Source organism: Pantherophis guttatus, chromosome 1 (assembly GCF_059756535.1).
Source record: "Pantherophis guttatus breed Tessera chromosome 1, ASM5975653v1, whole genome shotgun sequence".
Taxonomy (NCBI): Eukaryota; Metazoa; Chordata; class Lepidosauria; order Squamata; family Colubridae; genus Pantherophis; species Pantherophis guttatus.
The window spans coordinates 83734582-83758128 of NC_142063.1; the positions used below are offsets into that span (position 1 = coordinate 83734582).

Genomic DNA, 23547 nt, shown 5'->3' on the forward strand with positions numbered 1-23547 from the left:
CAAATGTACCATTAACATTTCTTTAGGACGTATCACTTTTATTTTACATGAGTTCGTAATGATTTTGTGAATCCTGAATCATATTTAAAATAATTATATTTTTAATATTCTAGATACTGAGTTCTTGTCTACTACTTTATTCTTGATTGTGGCAGTCATGAATAGAAATGAAAATCTGCCACCATCACTGATAATTTGACCCTCCAACATACAGAATATTAAAGAACTGTAAGAATTATGGACAGTAACTAATTCAATCGTTACATAGGCCAAAGTATACATCCTGTTAAAAGTAGAAACAATTTAATTACCCTTGACTTGCCAAAAAGGGCAAATTTTATCAAGCGTGCAAAGAGGATAAGAAATCTATTTCCATAATAAGTGTTTCATAAACCAAGCTGTATGTATCATGACAGGTGTGACTGCAAATTTAAACAGCCTTTAGCATTCATTGTGGAAGGTAGACAGTATTACCACATTCCAGCTATACTTATTAATAATTTGTTGACATATATCACTCCATCCAGTACATTTTTTATTTATACATTTGCATTTTGTTTACTGGTTATTGCCTGTAATTGGAATAAGGAGAAAACAGGAAATGTGATTCTAGGTTGGTTTTGGTCATTCCTGACTCCTGGAAACTTCTTGGACACATCCCCACATGGCAAATTTTGGAAATGTTTTGTGCTTGCCCTTCTTTCTAGGGCTGAGAGAGAGAAAAAGAGACTGACCCAAAGTCACACAACTGTGTTTGTGCACAAAACAGGATCAGAACTGACAATTTCATGGTTGCTAGCATGCTTGGTGGGGAATTCTGGAAATTGTTCTACAAATCTTAAAAGTTGCTGAGATTGAGAAATACTGCTTTTAACCATACTATACTATATACTTCCATGTCAGAAGCACTGAAGCTCTTTAACCATGATAACAACCTAACTCCCAGGTAAAATTAGGTTAATTATTACTGTAAACACATTGCTCACCGAAAGTAAACTTTACATTTTGCAGCCAAGAAAACAGTTAATAAATTATACAAGCAAACAAGCTCTGTGCAGAACCTGAGTTAGCATTTCAAAATCCTGTCAAAGCAATAAAAGCTAGTGCTTAAAATTCTCACATAGAGTCTGATTCAGCTAATAATTATCCAATGCAGCAAATATTTCTCTGATAAAGTTGTTTCAAAATTGTAATGTTAGTACTCAAAGGATAGTGCCCCAAGATACATCATGGCTCCTTAGCCAAGTAAGAGGTCAGAGGGCCCACTCAAGAAATTTACTAAAAAACTTAAAAATATCTTTATGAGCAAAGAAATTAGGAATATTCTAGAAACAAATTCTAATTATAGTATGTATTCTGGTAAAATTTGTACAGAATTTTTTAATAAAATAATAAGCTTGGCATCTTGGATAACATATAAAAATATTTATTAGATCACCTACCGAAGCAAGCCTAAAAATCTCAGCTGTTTACAGTAATGAAACAGATTCAAACAGAAAATAAAGCATCAATAGAAAAAAATAAAATTAGCTCATTGTAAATTCATCAAATCCAAACACCATAGTATTATCATCCAGTTTATGATCCATGCATATACTGCCCTATGGAGCAGTATAAATGCAGCAAACACATTTAACATGTTTATTAGATATGTCAAACTAATCACATGCTTAAGCAAAATATGCAAATAAATAAAACTAATTAACATCTTTCTCCCTTGTCAAGGGGAAATAGTTTGAAAAGTAAATCTCTTGTTCTTTATTTTTTAAAAATAAAATTTCTAATAACTATAGCCCAAACAGAGTTCAACTGTTTAGACTTACTATCCATCATTACCCTCACTGATGAATACTGAAGCATATAATGCTTAATCAAAGGAATCTCACAAATATATACGTACGTATATAAAAGTTCAATTTACTGTTAAACTAAAGAATGATAACAAGTTCCTGCATATGACCAAGTACACATAGGTTTAAGACTTTACTGATATTTACTTTATTAAGAAACTAAACATTAAACATTTTCACATAAATTTGCAAAACACACACACATATACATCTATTCTGCAAATTTATGTGAAAATGTGTGTGTGTGTTGTGTATGCCTCCAAAGAAAACAATGTGAAGAAACCACCATTTCCTGCTGTGAAAATACAAAGATCAAGCAAATACAACTTTCACCTGCTATTTTATTTTTAAAGCACAGACTCCCAATACCTTCCTCAGGTTGCTTGTTGATTTGCAGTTTATAAATAAAACAATGAGTAGACTCTCTCAGTGCAAATGACAGTATGATTTTGTCAGATTCATAGAGTGTGATGGCCCAAGACTTTTTAAATGAAATATTCGCACAGATGGTTCTAATTATCACTTTTATTGAATTGTTTGAGCTTGGGGGCATTTTTCCCACTCAGCCACACTGCATGTTGGATGACTTGTTTATCAAATAAATTAAACAAACAGCATACTCTTATTATTTGTTCACCCAGAGTTCCTTCATTGATGGGTACTACATCAAGTTTTGATAACATTCAATGCCAACTTTTTTTTTAAAAAAATCAGAAAATCCCAACGAACACATATTTCTTAAGATGATTATATCTTGCAGAGTTGTGGGAAAAGGGGCGTTGTCTTACCTGAACGCCCTTTCTGAGAGTGGAGAGGCCAGTGGTTATGCGAGGGTAATACCACTGCGATCCAATCAGATCGAGTCTGTCAGTTGAAAAGTCCTCCTCCTTTTGCTGACTCCCAGCTTTCGGACGAGATGTGGACAGACGGAAGACGCTCTCACTGAACTGAAATGAAAGAAAGGAAGGATAACCCCCAGCGAAACGGCCCGGCGGAAAGGGTGGGGATAACCACTGGCCTCTCCACTCTCAGAAAGGGCGTTCAGGTAAGACAACGCCCCTTCTAAGCGAGGGAGAGGCCAGTGGTTATGCGAGGGACATGCCAAAGTCCACCACTCATAGGGAGGGACCCGCCCGGGACGTGGAGCCATCCCCCGCACATACTTGTTGGAGAACTCGACGACCGAATGCCGCCTCCGCCGAAGCGAAGCTGTCGATTTTATAGTGGCGGATGAAAGGGGTCGGAGACGTCCAAGTGGCGGCCCGACAGACCTCTAGAAGAGGGGCCTGGGTAGCCCAGGCCGCCGAGGTAGCCGCACTCCTGGTAGAGTGGGCCGTCAGGCGGCGAGGAACTGGCAAGGCTTGAGCCCCATAAGCCGTCGTAATTGTAGCCCTTATCCAGCGACCCACCGTTTGTGAAGAAACCTTAAGCCCCAGGGTAGCCGGTTGGAAGGAAACGAAGAGCCCTTCCGACCGACGGGAAGAAGAAGTTCGTCGGAGGTAAATACGAAGGGCCCTACGGACATCCAGGGAATGCCAGGAACGTTCCCGATGGTGGGAAGGGTTAGGGCAAAAATCGGGCAGGATTAGCTCCTGAGTCCGATGGAAGAGGGTGTTTACTTTAGGGAGAAATGTGGGGTCCAGGCGGAGTACCACCCGGTCGGAGTGGAATATACAGAGATCAGCCCGGGCTGATAGAGCGGCCAACTCTGAAATCCGCCTGGCGGAGGTGATGGCAACTAAAAAGGACACCTTGTACGAGAGGAAGCGTAAGGGCACTGTCCTAAGGGGCTCGAATGGACCTTGTGTGAGGGCTGAGAGGACCTTGGGCAGATCCCAGGACGGATATCGATGAATGGGAGGCGGGCGGAGGTTGGTAGCGCCCCGGAGAAATAAGCGGATAAGGGGGCGGTCCGCCAATGAGTTCCGGGCGCCAAAGCATAAAATGGAAGAAAGGGCGGCCACCTGTCTCCTCAGAGTATTAGGGGCCAACCCAGCATCCAACCCCTCCTGAAGAAAAAGCAATACCTGTTTTGTAGACGCCAAACCTGGATCCTGGTTCCTCCTCGAGCACCAGAGTGCGAATGTCCGCCAAGTGGCTCCATAGATGCGCCTCGTTGCCGGCCGGCGTGCGGCTAGAATGGTACTGATGAGTTGGTCTGGCAAGTGCGATGCCCTCAGGAGGCGCCGCTCAACCTCCAGGCGGTCAAGTGAAGCCAGTGAACGTCCGGGTGTAGAAGAGGACCCTGACGGAGGATGACCTGCTCCGGAGGGAGACGCCACTGTGGACGGGTGGACAGCATCTGGAGGTCGGCGAACCACGGGCGGCGAGGCCAGTGGGGCGCGATCAGGATCAGTTCGGCTTCCTCCTCCAAGAGCTTCCTGAGTACTTTGGGAAGAAGAGGGAGGGGAGGGAAAGCGTAGAGGAGACCCGAGGGCCACCTGCAGTGCAGTGCGTCCGTCGCCTCTGCTCTTGGATCGTAAAACCTGGAGACAAATCGAATGGTCTGCCGATTGGCGTGAGTCGCAAACAGATCCACTGTCGGATGACCGAAGCGATCTGCGATCCACAGGAACAGGGCTGGGTCGAGCTGCCACTCGCCCTGATCGACGACGGACCGGCTGAGCCAGTCGGCTTGTGTGTTGGATTGTCCCGATATGTGAGATGCTCGAAGAGACCTCAGGTGAGTCTCCGCCCAGGCTCCCAATCTCCCGGCTTCCTCCATGAGGACGCGAGAGCGGGTCCCCCCTAGGCGGTTCACATGGGCCTTGGCGGCCACGTTGTCCGTCCGGATGACGACATGGCGATCCTGGACCTGGTTCTGAAAGACGCGGAGAGCCAGATGGATGGCTCGGAGCTCCAGCCAATTGATGTTGTGGCCCAGGTCCTCCTGGGTCCAGAGACCCTGGGCCATGGTGGAGTGGAGATGAGCCCCCCAGCCGCGGAGGCTGGCATCCGTAGTAACCACAAGGGGGTTGGGTTCCCGAAACTCCCTCCCCTTGAGAAGAGCAGGTGATAGCCACCACCTCAAGGCTAATCGGACTTTGGAGGGAAGGACGACCATCCGGCAGGAGGCCGATAGGCGGCACTTCTGATACGGGAGGAGAAACCACTGCAGGTCCCTGCAGTGGAGACGGGTCCAAGGAACGATTCCTATACAGGAAACCATCTTTCCCAGAAGTTGGGAGAGAGTCGCCAGAAAGACAGAGTGACTCCGGGCGACTGACCTGACCAGAGACCGCAAACTGGTCAGGCGCTCCTGGGAAAGGAAGACCCTGCACTCGACCGTATCGATGACAGCTCCCAGATGTTGTATGCGGGTCGAGGGTACCAGGTGGCTCTTGTCTAGGTTGATGGAGAAGCCGTGAGCCGACAGGACCTGAAGGGTGGAGTTCAGGTCCCGTTGCGCCGAGGCCTCCGAACTCGACTGGATCAGGAGATCGTCCAGGTAGCATTGGATCCTGACCGGAAGAGCCCGGAGGTGAGCCGCAAGGGCGGCCATCAGTTTTGTGAACACTCGGGGGGCCGAGGACAGGCCGAAAGGGAGTGCGCGATACTGGTAATGTTGGCCCGCATAACAAAACCTCAGAAACTTGGAATATGCCGGATGGATGGGAACGTGTAAGTAAGCCTCTGTCAGATCTATAGACGAGAGGAGGTCCCCAACCCGAATACCATCCAGGATGGATAGTAAGGACTGCATTTTGAACCGCCGGTAGAGGACCCAGCGGTTCAAAGTCTTGAGGTCCAGAATTGCCCTCCAGCCCCCGGACGATTTCTGGACGATGAACAGACGTGAATAGTAGCCTTGTCCGAGCTGCTCCTGGGGTACCGGTTCGATGGCCTGAATTTCTAATAAATGATGGATGGCCGATACCACCAGAAACCGCTTCGACCGATCCCTCGAGAGAGGACATCGGAGAAATCTGTCTGGGGGGGTGGAGAGGAATTCCAGGGAGAGGCCCCACCTGACCGTCTCCCTGACCCAAGAGTCCGATGTTGTGGCCTCCCATTGGCTGGCAAAGAGCGCCAGGCGGCCTCCAATGGGAGAAGAAGACCTGCAGTCAGCGGGACCTACGGGAAGGGCGCCCCCGGCCCCCTCTGAAGGAGCGCCTATATTGGCCCCTCTGGAATTGGGGACCTTGACGATCTGGTGGACGTGAACGTGTTGGAAAGAATCTTTGGTATCTCGGACCCGAGAAACCTGATTCAGTGTTACGAAAGGGACGAAAGGGGGCAGTAGGACGGGGCTCCGACCGCCGGGAGACGTTGGGCAAGATACGTCTCTTGTCCCTGGTTTCGATTAGGAGGGGCTCGAGGGGAGCCCCAAAAAGGGAAGGGCCCGCGAAGGGGGATGAAGCGAGGCGCCATTTAGACTTGGCGTTGGCCTGCCATTGGCGGAGCCAAAGCAGGCGGCGGGAGGTCACTGAGGCCCCTATTGACTTGGCAGAGAAACGCGACGAGTTCAAAGTCGCGTCCGCGGAGAATTCTAGGGCCGCTAGGACTTTATTCAGGTCCTGATGGGACCGGGCGTCCGATAAGGGAAGGCGATCCTTCAATTGGCGGAGCCACAAGATGCACGCTCTATTAAAGAAAGAAGACGCCATGGCAGCTTTTGCCGCCCAGGCAGAGGCCATGTGTGCCTTGACAAGAGAATTGTCAAGGCGTTTTTCCTCGGGACGAAGGGCCTCCTCAGGGGGGGCGGCCATGTTGGAATGGCTCGAGAGGGCTACCACGGGTGGGTCTACTGTTGGAATTTGCAGTAAGGAAGCAATGTCAGGCGCCAAGTTGTACAAGCGCCTGTCCAGAGAATTGGGGTTAGGCCCCGAGACTGGGTTGGACCATTGACGTTGAAGAACGTCTTTGAAAAGTTTGGGCCCTGGAATCTCTTCTACCTCCGAAATAGGCTCCTCAAAGAGAGGAACTGGAGATTCAGATGGTTCCCCTGCAGGGGGAGTGGGCTTTACAATGCCCAATCCCGTGGTGAGCTTTGCTTTGTGGAGGAGGGATCTAAATAGCTGTGGTTTGAATAAGCCCACAAATGAAGGCTGATCAGGGGCCAGGTCCTCATCCTCCGATAGGTCCTGTTCCCTAGTCTCCATATCCAGTAGCGAATGGGGTTCTGAGGCAGCCGAAGGGGCCGCGACCCCAGTAGGATTAGCTGGCTCCTCATATTGAGAACCCTCGATATCCACAAGGGAGGAGGCTGAGGCATCCACCCATGAGGCAGTACGCCTCTGGAGCTCCAGTTGAACCCCCTTCTGGATGGCCTGATGGATGAAAGCTGCTACCTCCGGGGTTAGGAGGGAAGCAGTCTGTGCCCCTGTAGATGCCACGGGGGGTTGGGAGGGAACCATAGTAGGGGATTGAGAAGTTCCCTTTTGAGGCTGGTCCGAAGAAGGCCCGAATAGGGCCTCCTGGATCTCAGGTTGAACGGGAGGTTCAGCCATAGTGTCATCAGGGGACAGTTGGGGAATGGGAGATCCTGGAAGGGCCCTCTCCCTAGAGGGGGTGGATGAAGAGGGGTGCAGGAGTCACAGGATGAGGTTCAGGATGTGATGGGGCCTCCCTAAGAGATGCTTCCTTGAGAGCCTTTTGAATGGAGCGCTCAATTGCTTCATGAAGACGAAGCTCCTTTTTGGCCTTGTCTGCCTGGCGTTTTGCCTCTTTAGAGGCCTGAGTCCCTTTGGACTTCTTTTGAGGCACAGCTGAGGAAGGCCCTGGCAAGGCCTTCTCTCCTGCCCCTCTCTTGGTGGCCTTGGTGGAACGCGAAGCCATCAGAACCTGTAAAATGCAGTAATTTCTAATTAATTATTAAACAAGGTTCAGTAATTTTCAAAACAAAATGGCGGCCGCTAGCCTCGTGGAGGCTTATGCCTTTAGAAAATGGCGGCCGCCAACAAGAAAGGCTCAGGAGAAGGCCTAGAGATCCAGTAATTTTCTGGAGAGCTAGGAACTGGCCAAGTCTGGTAAGATCTGAATTAGTAGTAATTACAGGCAGCTGATTTGTTTAACAGTGCTTTGGTCAGCTTCACCACCAGGCTCTAAGGGCAAGAAATTCCTCTCTCCTTCTCCCCCCCCCCACCGGGGATCACGATTGCTCTGCCTTGCCTGAATGCCGTTTGAAATTGTGTCCCTCGAAGCTCTATGCAGCAGCAGGAGGCAGGAAGGCAGAAGCGTGTGGGGAAGAAAGCCCCAGGGATGCCAAATTAGCGCTGCGCTGAAGCGCAAACGCTGCTGCTCCGTCTGGGAAGGAGAGGGCGGCTGAAGCTCAACCCTCCGGAGATCGCTGAGGCCGTCAGCTGGGAGGCGCAGAATGTGTATTGCGCCGAAGGAGAGAGGCAGCCAGCAAGAAATCGGGCGGCTAGCTCCGTTTGGTGAAGCCTGCTACCAGCGAAGCTGGGAGGCTTCGCAGCGTTACTAAACGTGAGCCTTTCACGCTGCTGAAGGGGAGAGCCTGAAGGAATAGGTTCAATCCCCTGATAAAAGTGAGCGGCCTCCAAAGCGCAGGGCGCAAAGCCCTAAAGGCTGAGTAATCTGCTCAAGATCTTAACGAGCAGAAGGAGGCAAAGCTAGCAAAATCAAGTTATAACAATTTGAGAGAGAGACTCAGTGGAGCGTCAGACCTGATTCAGATCGAGTCTGAAAGCTGGGAGTCAGCAAAAGGAGGAGGACTTTTCAACTGACAGACTCGATCTGATTGGATCGCAGTGGTATTACCCTCGCATAACCACTGGCCTCTCCCTCGCTTAGAAACAGTTTATCTCTGGAAGAGAAAGAAATTATCACTGTTCTATTTCAGTTTCCTCACTATTCATCCATATTCCCTGTGCTTTATTTCACCTGAAACATAAGATTTGAAGGATATATCCAGTGGTACTGTTGCCTTTGACTCTAACCTAAAGCCTGTTAATCCAATCCTGAATTCAGAAACTAACACACAGTTGTTGTAACCAGTTTTGGGCTGCTGGAGGTTCGGGAGAACCTCTGGCTAACAGTTCAGAGAACCCCCAAATCCCACTCCTGGCTGGTCCCTCCCACCCCACCCCACCCCACCCCTCCCAGGAGTCCTCATGTGACCCATTTTGGATGCAGGTAAGTGCAGGGCACAAGCGGAGGCTCGGGGAGGGTGAAAAACAGGCCTACCAGAAATTTGGAAAGGCCAGAAACGGGGCCTCCGGAACCTGTGGAGGCCATTTTCACCCTCCCAGAGGCTCGAGAAAAGCCTCCAGAGCTCAGGGAGGGCAACCCCCCCCCGCCGTGGTGCAGAAGGCTGACTAAACCATGCACACAATGGTCATGCCCACCCAGCAACCGGGCAGATAACCCCTTGCCAAAATTTTTGAAGCCCACCCCTGGTTGTAACCATTAAAGTATTTAATTTATATTCCATATTTCTATTTACGTAGTAGAAAGATAGTAGAAGTCATATAGTCATACATTCTATAAATCTGAATTCCTTGGGACCCAGGTAATGTTCCCTTATTTTCAATGTCTAAAGGGTTCAGGGTTACAAGAAATGTATTTTTCTAAAAGCCACATGAGAGAAGACAATCTGTTTTGATTTACAAATTCAGCAAAATCATAATGGTTAAAATTTGTTAGGGCTTTTACTCCTTTAGTATTTTCTTTAGTGGAAAGAAATTTATACCATTTAATATTCTGACAACCAAAAACAACATTATCAGAAAAATCAATCTGCTAGAAATTTCCTCCTGACAGACTATACATGAATGACTTTTCAAAGAATACTCCCACTGCTAAAAGTATTTACCACATAATTGTCTGGACATACTGATCAGATTAAAGTTAATGGCCGAAATAAACTAATGACTGTATTCCCTTCTGAGAATCATTATTTCAGAGTGAGGAAACAAGGTTCAGCAGCAATATAGAACATTTTCCAACAGTAAGAAAGATGACCAGCCCAAATTCTATTAATGACAGATGATGCTATTCTGAAAATTTTCCCATGGTCTATTTAAGTTGAAGGTCAGTAGGCAATCTGAGGTACAGTTATGGTAAGAGTATTCTAAAGCTTCAATACAGTGGAATGGATTTCCATGTAACCATAATTTATGGCTCTTTTTTTTCCACCAAGGAAGTTTGTAAGTCTAAACTTTTTATACATCTCAAGCCGGACTGAAACAGCTATTAGATTCAGTTTTAATACATGGATAGCTTGCTGGTTACTCCTCCAGATTAGCCATCATTACAGCCATTTCCAAACCTCTTCATGACCCTCAGTGTCTCAGCCTCTCAGCCTCCCCCAACAGCTGCTCAGCCAGCAGCCCCCAGCTGCACTGGACGCTGTCCAGTCCATTCAGAAAGCTTGCTGCCAGGCCGGGAGATGACGAAGAGGCACGCAAGGAGGGATCTTCACATTGCTTGGTGGCCAGGAAGTAAGCTGAGGAGCCAGGGTGCCATGGGAGCTGCCGCTCTGTCAGAACCTCCGCACCCACCAGAATGGGAGTCCGACACGCAGCTGCACATTGGGGCGGACATGCGGCCCCCCTACCAGGAAGTCAAGACCTGGAACACAAACAGCAGAGTGAGCTCAAGCCTGGGCTATCCTCCCCCCTGGTTTCTCTGGATTTCGTCGATGGAATGCTACAGTTAGTCTGGGGACATACATGTCTTCACTGGGAACCCAGGAGGCCTCTGAGAGTGGAGATTCCATACTACCATATATTGGAGTCTCCCTCTGTGCCATCTCGTATCTAGGATATCTTCCATCTCAAATTCCGATTTCCCCACCACCCCACAATAGGCCATGGAGGTGGTACATCAGGTCCCCTTAATGCAGAGATGCGGACTGGCTTGATAGGCTGCTGTGGAACACTGGGTCTTCCCCAGCAGCCGAGGCAGGGGAAGCTGTACTGTCACTGGATTTATCACCTGGACGATGGGCAAGGGCCCTATGTATTTAGATCCGAGTGTCTTACCAGGGAGGTTTAGCCTCAGGTACCTGGTGGACAGGTACACCATTTGACCCACTTTGAACATAGGCTGTGGCCTCCGTTTTTTTGTCCGCCTGCTGTTTGTACCTTGCCACATGATTTAATGCCTCTTTAACCACTTGCCACATGGCCTTCGTTCGGTCTGTCCATTCCTTCACTCCGCCACCCACTGGGGCAGTTTTAGGGCATTCTGGTATTGGGACAAATTCTCATCCCGTTGCAATCTGGAACAGGGGTATAACCTGTACTGCTATGGATAGCGTTATTGTACGCTACCTCAGCAAATGGGAGTAAATCCGCCCAATTGGTCTGTCAATGTTTGACATAACATCGTAGATACCATGCCACCATGGTGTTAGTCCTTTCTGCAGCCCCATTGGTGAAACGTCGAGCTAAGCCTCTGGGATGCCCCGATTCTGGTCAAGAAATCCTGCCAGAATCTGCAGTAAACTGCACTCCCCTATCCGAAATCACCCTCTGGGAGACACCATGGAGATGAGAGATATGGACTATGAATAACTTGGCCAACTTTTGTGCAGAGGGGAGAGCAGAACAGGCTACGAAATGAGCCTGTTTTGAAAATAAATCTATTATGGTCCAGATAACCGTATTCTCTCGACTGGCTGGCTGTTCTACAACAAAATCCATAGCTAACTGCTCCCACGGTTGTGCTAGACTTGCCACTGTGGCTTGCCTGGTCGGGGCTTCATGGTAGCACACACCATGTTTGGTTCCCTTGGAACCACGGATTGTTGTTGAGGGCTTCCTGGATAGCCCAGGGTATATCCTTGTCAGGATAGCACTGTGAGTTCACTGCGGTGGTGATGTCTGAGGTTTGTTGGGCCGACCTGGCAGGAATTATTGCTTGGAATATCTCTTCTCGCCCACTGTCGTACTGTGGCTTTCTGGACAAGGCGTCCGCTAGAAAGTTTTTCCTTCCTGGGATGTATTTCAATTGGAAGTTAAACCTCCAGAAATATAGTGCCCACTAGACCTGTTTTGGGGATAGCCTACGTGGGGCCTGGAGCCTCCAGGTACTTGTGGTCCATCCAGACCTCAAAGGAGATACTTCCTCCCTCCAACAAGTACTGCCACGTCAACAGGGCCCACCGAACTGCAAATGCCTCCTTCTCCCATATGGGCCAGTTGCGTTCAATGTTGTTTAATTTCCGTGACGTGTATACACACAGTTGGAGGGCCCCCTCCTCGTTAACCTGTATGAGCACCGCATCCACTGCCACCTCGCTGGAGTCTGCCTGCACTACGAAGGGTTTTGACGGGTCCGGGTGCTTTAGCACTGGCTCCTTCAGAAACACGAGATTTCAACTGTTCGAAGGCCCATTGACAATCAGTCATCCATAGAACTGGACACCCTGGACAGGGCTTTTTAGTTAGGTGCTTTGTTCTTAATAGATTGGTTAGCGGAAGCGCCACTTGGGCAAAGGATGGTATGAACTGGCAGTAGAAATTAGCGAACCCCCAAAAATTTGTAGCTGTTTTCGTGTTTTGGGGGCTTGCCAGTCCAATACTTAGTGGAAATGGACCCTTAGTGAGTAACTCACACCTGGAGAGTTTGACGTACAAGTGTGTGTTCAAACGTTTTCGGAGCACCTGCCACACCATTAAATGCCTAAATATTGAACATACATATGTTTTATGAAGTATTTCTTTATCTTTTTGGGATGATGTAAACATTCAACATTGCACTATTTACACAGTGAATGGATTAATAGATCACAGTAAACGTGGCTTGTATGGTTATGGCTTAATGAGATGTGTGGATTGAACAATAGTTTGTATAATAGTATGAAATAATTTATGATGTGTAACTCCAGTAACTGACCATGACTATTTTTAACTTGTAGAGATATTAGAAAAATAATGTTTTTGAATTCCAGAATTTATTTATAGTAAACCAGATGTCACAATCAGTTTTAGTCTTTATGATGCCACAAGGTTGTTTTTTGCAATGAATTACAATGTGTTACCAAAATTAACATTGCAAATTTGTTTATTACTGTCATATCTGATGATTTAAAAGTCTAGGCTTCAATGTAAGTTGAAAAATGTTCTTTCCTAAATGTCAGCTATTCATGCATCCAGAATTAATATTAACTTGAAACTTAGTCAATATATGTCTACTATACTGCCCTATTTGCATGAAAAAAAATAGAGAAGATTTGCTTCTTTTCCATTTTAAAATTAAACAAAAAATATTCTTTTAAAAGCCCAAAGAGACTGTACTTTACTCCCAAACAAGTATATTTGGCTGATCAGCAGGATGAAAAAAATAATAAAAAACATGGATTAATTTTTAATTTAAATTTTATTTCAAAGTTTTCAGTTGAGAATTTTTTATTTGAAAAATAGTTTAAAATATTTCTTTTAAAAACATATATAGCTAAAATATGCAATAATAATTACATCTTATTATACTCCATTTGCTAATATGGAGATAAAAGATAAAATTAATAGGTTTGGCAAATAAATGGCAAATCCCTCCATCCTGTTCATATCAGAGGCATCGTTTAAGGTCCTTCCATCTTAAGGCGTTGAAAAGATAAGCCAGTGACATCACTGTTGCCTGGGGAATGTCCATTAGGGCTCCTTTCATGTCCCTGTCAAGATGCTGGAGCAAGTCATGGGGGCTCACCCCACCACTCAGCATTCATTTATTATTGATTGATTGATTGATTGATTGATTGATTAGTTCGATTTATATGCCGCCCTTCTCCGGAGACTCAGGGCGGCTTACAATGCATTAAGCAATAGCCTTTATATTTTTGTATATACCTGCTTAGTAGGGCTTTTTGCCCCCCCCCCAAGCAGTGTTCTATTTTATACAAAGTCAGCTTATTGCCCCCATAAACTGGGTTCTCATTTTACCTACCTTGAAAGGATGGAAGGCTGAGTCAACCTTGAGCCTGGTGAGAATTGAACTCACAGTAATTGCAGGCAGCTGGCAACTAAGCTGGCACTTGGGTCTCAAATGCGGGCTTGCTAACCTCCAAACAGCATCCTAGCCACATGAGCCACCACGCTCCAATAAATGGCAAATTAAATGACAGGAAATGAATTCCACAAGCCTGGTTTTCAATGCAGGGGATGGGGGGGAAATGGAAGATCAAACAAGCAATGAGGACAAGGCATTTTTGCTGTTCTGAAGGTCTGAGAAATACATTTCTGGCTCTGAAATGCATGTTTTATTAACTAAAATCCAATTACAACAGCAAGGATCACATTTGGAAATAATGATATGAAGTTCCTATTCTTGTAGCTACAGAATTAAGTGAATAAAATGATAATGGTACAACAAAAAAGTGCAAAGTCAGGTTGCCTGAGTAAAATATTGCTTGTTCCTGCTTTGAAGATGCTGAAGGGAGCATGTCTAAATATGTAGGATCACCAGGTTAGAAAATATCTTTTATCTTTTTTTTTTCCTTCAGCTGTCTTCTTAGTCACAATTTTTGGATAAGTTACTACCTAAAATATCAAGTCTTACCAAAAATACATATTATCAAGGTGGATTTGATTTAAATCATGATTTAAATCACTTGTAAAAAGGCTTGATTTAAATCAACTCAATTTAAATCATAATTTTTAAAGAGCAACTGTCATTTCTGTCCCGCACTGGCTCCTCCTCTGACCCACTGTTGACTCACCAACAGTCCCAATATTGAAGAATATACAGCCTCATGCTACATAACTAAGCTCCATTTCATGATAAACTAAATTATTAATGTATCTTAAATAGAAAACTATCTTTAGATAGATTTTTACTTCAAAAACATTTTATTAAAATAAATTTAATAAAAATGAAAAAAATCCAATTTAAATAAATCCGATTTAAATTTAACAAATCTGATTTAAATTAAAAAATCCTTGTTTTTTAAAAATCATGAATTTTTATTCACCCTGCATATTATTATTATGCTGCGTAATTTAACACAGGTAAACAATTAGGCAGATAATTCTTGTATGGATAGTCCTCAGTTTACAATGCCAATCAGGACTGAAATTGTCTTTGCTAAGAAACATGGTCATAAAGTGTGATGTCACATGATTGCCACCGAATGATGACAACTTTGGCAGTCCCAGTTGCTATTGTTAAGTGATAACTGTGTGGGTCTTTAAGTGAGGGCTTCCCACGATTGCAACATCTAATTACCTGCCAGCTTCCCCACTGACTTTGTGAGAAGTTAGCAAGGAATGTTGGAAATCGCAATTGCATGAATGCTGCTTGCTACAACTTCACAATCATAAGCCAGGCATCCAGATCACAATCGCTTGATTACAGGGATGCTGCAATGGCCAGAACTATGAGAAACCCATTGTAAGTATAATTCATTCACTGCAACTTTGAATGTTCCTAGAACAACTGGTTGCCACTTGAGGATTTCCTGTACTGTTCCACTTTTATTAGTGTATATAGTCATTAGAGTGAAACACTTAATTAAGGACCCCTTTAACAAACATGGGATGTAACAAACTAAATCTGTTTACATTTCACCCTAAAGATTAATAGATAAGTCTATGGCGTCCAGAATGTGTTTACTGTTTACTGTTACTTCTTCTGTACATATATTAATCTCGGCAAATTGTTATTGTTCATACTCTCACACATACTCTTGCTTTTGAAGCTCCCAAACTATCTCAGGCTTTTGGCAATCTCAGCAGTCGACCACTGCTTCAAAGACCGGGGGAGGGGGGGAGAGATATCTCAGAGACTGTGCTTGCAACTCCTCTATTATAGTTAAATAATATAGTGGGTGAAAAAAGAGATCAAATAAATGTAAGAGTAATTCAGAAGTCGGACTTGATTGCAGCAGTAGACTCAGGGTTCTGGACACATGTTTGTGAAGAGTACAGGCGTAAGAAAGAAAATGTATCCAATATTCATAAGGCAAAAAAAAAAAAAGATGAAGAAGTGTATCTTGCAATATGATGTAGATGCTATCAGGAAGTCTATTGAAACTGGAGCATAGGAACATGAAAACTTTACAAGAAAACTGAAAACTGCAAGAATCAATACTGGAAGACACAGTGGTGGAGGGGCATATGCAGAAATATTTTTGTGGTGTTACTACACACTAAGATCAGCAGAAGCTAATACAATGTTCAACCACACTAGCAAGAGCAAATAGCATTTAGGCTTACATACTCCCCCATAGCGTTTAACAGCACTCTCTAGGTCTAGGCAGTTTACAATGTAGAAGCATTATTTGTATATTGCCCCCAATAATCTGGGTCCTCATTTTACCAATCTTGGGAGGATGGAAGGCTAAGACAACCTTAAGCCCAGTCAGGATCAAACTCCAGGCTGTGGGCAGAGTTTGCCTGCAATAGTGCACTTTAACACTGCACCACCAGGGCTCTGATTTAAGTCTCAAAGCCAACAATGAATAGGTCTAAAAAAGTTTTAGTATGCCCATGGCACTTTGAACAAGCAAACATTTGGTGAATCTTTAACTACGCCAACTGCAAAACCATTTGAGAAGACGTTAAATAAACTCATCAAAAATTAAACCCTGACACTACTCCAACTATACAATGCCAACAAGACTGGTTTGATCTGACACCATCCCTGAGAATACTCAAGAGCATTTAACTATGAGGAATCAATTGCAGGGAAAAAGGACTACAAGGCAAAATGTCATTGTTAATGCAAACACCAATGAGTTGCAGAATTAAGATCAGTCATGGTAGACCCATTATACCATCCAAGAATTGTGAAATATATCATGCATCAATTTCCAATCATTTATTGCAGGGTTGTCAAACTCCCAGCCCACGGGCTGGATGCGGCACATGCTGGCCACACCCACATCCGGTTTAGTGAAGGGGGGAAAGTCCCAATACATCATGTGATGCCATGACAACGTGAGTTTGACACCCCTGATTTATTGTAACTTGTAGAAGGCAATGTTTATGTCATCATTTGTTTAAATTTAGTTATTCTGTCACCTTACCAAATATTATACTTTTCAAATTTAGGCACTGAGAATATAGCCTAAGAACACAAGGGCTCCAGGTCATTCATGAGAAATGAAAAATTGAAGAGCATGTTTTTATACCCAAAATATAGCATTATTCATCTAGCCAACTAAAATATTTTATATGAAGACATTCTTTTAGGAGATAATAACTGTGTTGGAGGATTTGTGCAATAGACTCAGAAGAGAGCGACATGCCCTATATGACCTCAATGTCAACTACAAGTTGAAGTCAGCAGTCTTCAACTTCACTGTAGTTTTGAAAGTAGTTAAAATTAAAACATTGGCAAATGGCTGGAAAAAATGCTCTGTGACATGGAAATGGATCTGCAATTTGAAAAATTTGAAATCAGCAACTTCCACAGACCATAAAAAAACTGTGAAGACAAGCATCTGAAGATGATGTATTCCAATACTAGAGGAGGACAAAGGTAACCAAGGATATCAAGAGATGACAGGATAACAGTTAGCTTTACAGGCCACTGCAGTAAAGGAGAACAAGAGCAACAAGGATGAAGAACAACTCCAATCCCCAAAATAAAGTTGTCAGTGTTGAGGTCAATCTGAATGATGTAGTATCATAATTTGAGTCCTCCTGTGGTCTTGAAGTCCAGTTTTATTCCTCTAATTTACTTGCTCAACAGGAGATAATCATACAAAAGCAGTGTGCTTCCTAGAGTTGGCATTTAGATGAAGCCAACTGCTAAAGATAAGTGAAGCTGTTTTAAGCAAAACAATTTGTGCAGTTTTACATATGCTGAATGTAAAGTGAAGAATAGACACAGGTCCTTTTCTCATATATTGTATAAGTTACTTAAAGTAATTTTCTCATATATGACTCTTGGCTTTTGTTCGATATTCAGACTTAATGGATTTTCAGATTTAATAGACACCCAAGCACTGTAATATTACACAAGTAATACATACATATGCTAACTTCATTTACTTTTGCTTAGGTGTGTGAATCCATATGAAAGATTCATATGTCTACCCACTCTGCACTTTTCCCAACATTTTTCATATCTACCATTTCAAAATTATCAATGAATTTCCATTTTTGTCATCGAAGTCAGAAATATTTGTTTATCGCTGATAGCTACAAAAGGAAAAAGAAACTCGATCATGCAGGGAAAAAAGGCTTTATTTCATCAGTTACTAAGGCAGAAGTATCTTCTGGGCATATACAGAGATGCTCAGAAGATCTCAGAAAGCCATACCAAACTTCTGACAGGCTGTAGCTGCTTCTTGGCTTTGAGGAACAATTCAGAGAGGTACATTCCTTGAGGAAAGCACTTCATGAAATGATTTGCACAGACTTAATAAATACTTTCATAAAAATTCATCATACCATTTTATTTTAAGGCTAGCTACATTATGTAAAGTACACAAAGGGAGTAAGAAATAGAAGGCAAAGAAATTAAAGACATGAAATAAATATACATAATTAAATTTAGTTGACACCAACACTGTTTGCTATTTCTGCATACCAACTGTATAATCCCCGTACATTGTCCTTACTTCCACCTCATATGTAAATTGCTTCATAAGCTGCCTTGAGATCTTCAAAATATTCTTTCTTTCTGAAGTTCTCATCACCTCTACCCACTAACAACTTTATTGGTGTTCCTTTTCTCCTTTATTCACTCTTTATTCTTCATATGTTTTTTCATTTAATTGTCAACCATTCTTTCTGTACCACCAACTTAATTAAATATACTAGTCATTCATTTTTTTGTATTAGTTCATATTTACTCACCATCCATCTCTTGAAACCATCTCTTCTTTTTCCAACACACACATTTATAATGCCACTTCTACTGCATTCAATTTACTTTGATGTTTCCCCAATATACATAATCTCACCACAATATGACCAAGTGGCAAAAGCATACCTATGATAGCAATTTTTGCTATTTTTGATAAGCATTCATTTCTCAGAACAGACTATATATTCTCTTCATTGTATCATATACACCTCATCAAGTATTTGCTGCAAATTATACAGGCTCCCAAACAGGAACCAAACAAGTATTTGCATTTTCACATCCCCAACCTCCAACTCTAACAAGCAGTACTTGCATAGTAAAACTTCTGTATCTTCTTTCTATGGAATTTGGATATAAGAGAGGAAGTTTTACTTCAGACTTCACTCCAAACAATCAACAAAGTCTGGTGTTTCCAAAGCAGTATGGACAATTGACATCATTTATATTATTTGCATTTTGTTAAACATTCAATTCACGCACATGCATCCTCTACTTTCAACATATAGCTCTTTTATCTCATTTGGCAACCACTTCTAACTTCATATTCATGCAAAACATTTCCAAGTTCATGTCAAATCATATATTTATCTAAATAAAAAATGAGCAAGAAACTAACTTTGTCACACTCATATATTTCTTAGTGATAATAACAGTGTCTTTCTGATTATCAAGCACAGATGGTGTCTTCATGTAATCATTAAACAAGTCACACAGAGTATCCATAAGCAAATCACATACATACTTTAATATTTCTTCAGTAACATAATCTACATCTGCAGCTTCAATATTTTTCAACACACACAGCTTTTATGACTTCCTTTTACTCATTTTTTTCTTGGACATTAACATTTTTATCTTCTGTTTCAATTCCACTCTTCATATCACTATCATTCCTACACACATTTCTGATTTACTTTTATCTCAAATCATTCTGTTGCTTTTATTTTTAATGCCATTTAGATTCTCTGTTTAGCCCTTTTACAATGTTCATGTTTTATTTCCATCAGCATCGTTCAGCTTTTATCTCCCTCTTTCAAACTTAATGCTCTTTTCTCTTTCTGTCTTATTCTTTGCAATGATTGTTTTCTCACTATACACATTATATATTTCACTCTTATTTTTTGCAGTAATAATTGTCATGTGTATTTTTCTCATTTCTAGCCAGTCACCATTCACATTCATTCTTGGATCTCCCAATCATTTATTTTCTACATTCCTGTCTCATTAACAATTCATTCATGTCACCCAATAGAATCATTTTTTCTGGATTGCATTCATGCAGAATATTGTATATTTTCCTCAAAACTCTTCTCTTGTTCTTCCTTTAACTTATATGCCACTCATCTCGCCATTTATCACAATTCACTAGGATAACATGCAACTACTACCAATCAATGGAGTCACATCCCAAATGACACTATTCCATATTTCCAGTAATACTTACATCCCAAATGACACTATTCCATATTTCCAGTAATACTTAAGCACAGACCTTCACTTCCACGGGTATATTCTTCATTCCATAGGAGCAGGTCACCTTCATTTAAATCTATACATTGTTCCTTTCTCTTACAGTCAGATACATTTTTAATTAATTTCATACATTAGTTCAGACTCTATGTCATTTACTCTTCTTACATTCCAAGTTGCAGTCTTCCATAACCCATGGTCTCATATAAATGGGTGACCTCTGTCTTCCATCAGGGTTTTAATCAGTAGAGGCTATCATCTACCATTTTTGGTAAGATTCAGAAGGAACAAATGCTTAACTGCACTTTTGCCTTATGCAACATTCTTCGTCAGCAATAGCACAGCACCAATAAATATGGGCATATTTAGGATAGAATGCCCTAAGCGAAAACAAAAGCCAGCATGCAAACTAGCACTGCTAACCTACAGACTACTTGACAACGTACTTTGTCCTTATTCCACCAAGTAGCAATAGCAATAGCACTTAGACTTATATACCACTTCATAGTGCTTTACAGCCCTCTCTAAGAGGTTTAGAGTCAACATATTGCCCCCCAAAATCTGGGTCCTCGTTTTATTGACCTCGGAAGGATGGAAGGCTGAGTCAACCTTGAGCTGCTAAGAAACGAACTCCTGGAGTGAGCAGTGAGTTAGCCCACAGTACTGCATTCTAACCACTGCACCACCACAGCTCTAGGTGATGGTCGTAGGAGGTACATGCAATGTACTGACAAATGACTCATTCCTCCCCCCTACACAAAAAAACAACAACAGTAAGATACACTGCAATGATTGTTTATTGAAGACAATATCCAATATCTTGGAAACAAGAGATGAAGCAATTAAAAAAAGCAATAAGCTACATTACAATGCCAAAAAAAAAAAAAACCAGCATGGAGGAAATTGTGTAATTTTGCTTTCTTGATTATTATAATTCACAATATACTGGATTTTATGCATTTGCGATACATTTTGAGGGATATACATTCTACAAATAAGATAACAAACTATAACTTGACAGAACTCATCAAAATAGGAGAGAACTTGTAGATTTTTTGAGAGATTGCTCATATCATAATTTCCTGACTCAGGCATGGAAGTAAGCATACTTTTATTAAGGAGGCTGTTACAAATTACATTATAAATAATTGGAATATGCTAGCACAGCATTTATTTACAATCTTCCAAAACACAGTTTGAGAGTTCACTTACATGCTGCCAAAAATGTGTATAAACAATATAAATAATTGGATTTCAAACAGATTTCCATGGTTACTTTCCTCAATTTCTACAACATAAACACAATCATGGAATCTTGTAACTGATATTTCCAAAAACATTTAGATTATACTGTTTTTCAGTGAAGCTCCTACTGTTGGCAAGTATCTGGAAAATTTTACCTATGCCAACTTTTCTAAATCTTAGTTACTATACATATATCATATCTTTCTTCTAAAAAGTTCAAGGGAGCACACATTGGCCCATCTTTCATCTGATCCTTTGAACATTAAGTAGGTTTGGCTGGTTAAATCATTGGCCTGGTCTCTCAACAAGTCCTACCATCAAGTGAGGATTTATTCATGGATCTTTCCAGTACCAATCTAATCATCATAGGCTCTCAAGATTATCAGAATAATTATACAAAAGGAAGTGGATGTTTACACAGATATTTTGTCAGGATACCAATAACAGGCTATTGATTTTGACAGGTAAAATCCTGCCAAGAAATTATTACCATTTGATTATTTAGACAGCTCTAAAACATTTTTATTTTTTTCATTCTTACCAACCAAAAAAGTCAATTAGTTCTTTGACATTATTTATTTATTTATAGGTGGTCCTCAACTTACAACCATAATTGGGACTGGAAATACAGTTGTAAGTAGTTAATTTGAGGCTTCCACATAAGCAGAAGTAATTTTTTGGCTTTTTTTGCACTGATCATTAACTGAATGCCACGGTTAAGTGAACATTGCGATTATTAAGCAAACACCAGTCACTAAGTAAAACCAATCAAATGAATGGGTGGGGTTTTTTTGCCAGAAAATGGCCCAAAACAATCATGGTCAAGTGACTGTGGAACACCATAACTGGCTGCAAATTGGACCTGCCCAACGTGTGATCATGTGACTGCAGAGAGGCATATAGCACAACCATTTACAACAGCCAGAGATGTTATATAACTTTTAGTAATAATAATGCAACTCTCTAATTTTGACAATGCTGGTAGGGATCCTGGGATTTGTATTTATGGTATCAAGTTACAGAACGCTTAATAGGAGTTTTCCAATGAGGCCAATTAGCTAATTAATTAACACATTTCAAATCCACTGGATGTCATGCCCCTGGCATGAATAGTCATCGAGGAAGTTGACAATTCAAGTTATTTCATGAAACTGAGTAATAAGACATTTAAAACTAGCATGAAGTATTTCTCTATGCAGCCTGTAATCAATACATTCCCATGAGATGAGATGTTGCTTGCTAATTTAGATTACCTCAAAAAGAAACTACTGTAAAGAAATTATTAGATAGTATGTCTATTAGCGGCTACTATTTTAATGACTGTGTGCTTCCTCCAGACATGGGAGATGGACATGGAGTCTATATATACCAGGTGTGTGGGAGCAACAATGGGAGAGGAGAGTTGCTTTGATCAGTTGTTATGGATTTTCTCGACTTATCTGATGGACCACCCTATGAGATGAAATGCTGGCTAGGTGGCCCTCAGCTTGATCCAGCAAGACTATTCTCAAGAAAGGAAGCAAGAATGAGATTAGCACAGAGACTGATTCTGAGGAAATATATAAAATATTGCCACCATTTAGGTTTAAAAAGTCTCTCACAGCATATTAAAAATGAAAATAAATTCTCCAGTGCTAATTAAGTAAATGCCGACTCTAACATAAAAGGCTGTATTTTCATTTGCTTCGGCTTATCATAGCAATAGCAATTAGTCTGATATACCACTCCATAGTGCTTTACAGCACTCTCTGGGCAGTTCACAATATCAGCATTTTTTGCACATTGTTCCCAACAATCTGGGTCCTCATTCTACCTCAGAAAGATAGTACGCTAAGTCAACCTTGAGCCCCTTCAGGATTGAATTTCAGGCTCTGGACAGACTTAGTCTACAATACTGCATTTTAATTACTGTACCACCAGGGCTCCTGCTTAATCAAAACAATAAATTGTAATTTATATGATTTAAAATATTAGCTTAAATATTGTGAAATAAAGTAAAATTAATTTGATATTATTTTACTTGTAGTTGCCAACTACTCTTTGCCGTCATTGCTAATATGCCAGTCTTAAGACTGAAATCTATGAATAAGTCAGTATCAAGAAGGAAACCAACCCAACAGAGAAGCTAGTAAACAATACAGAAGGCTCTATTAATAATATAACGTGCATATAATACAGACAAAATTCTGTTTATAGGTTCAAGTAGAAAGAAGTTCAAAAGAAAAAAATAATTAGAACCATTAATGAAAGAAATAAGTTTGGC

The 23547-nt window shown here is 42.2% G+C and overlaps 2 protein-coding genes across 4 annotated transcripts in view; both read right to left on the bottom strand.

Annotated features, from left to right (window-relative positions):
• Nucleotides 1–23547, bottom strand: part of LDLRAD3 (low density lipoprotein receptor class A domain containing 3) — a 158715-nt gene that overhangs the window by 129150 nt on the left and 6018 nt on the right. The window contains exon 1 of one of the 3 annotated variants that reach the window (XM_060687603.2): nucleotides 2639–2797. The exons of the other annotated variants lie outside the window; for them this stretch is intronic. The gene's annotated coding sequence lies outside the window, so the exon portion shown is untranslated. Of the gene's footprint in view, nucleotides 1–2638; nucleotides 2798–23547 lie in introns of those variants that run through there. 3 annotated transcript variants of the gene reach the window in all.
• LOC148116470 (uncharacterized) lies at nucleotides 5807–7357 on the bottom strand. The gene has a single exon (XM_087877115.1). It carries the CDS (start codon nucleotides 7298–7300, stop codon nucleotides 5915–5917), a length of 1386 nt encoding a protein of 461 aa, XP_087733241.1. The 5' UTR covers nucleotides 7301–7357; the 3' UTR covers nucleotides 5807–5914.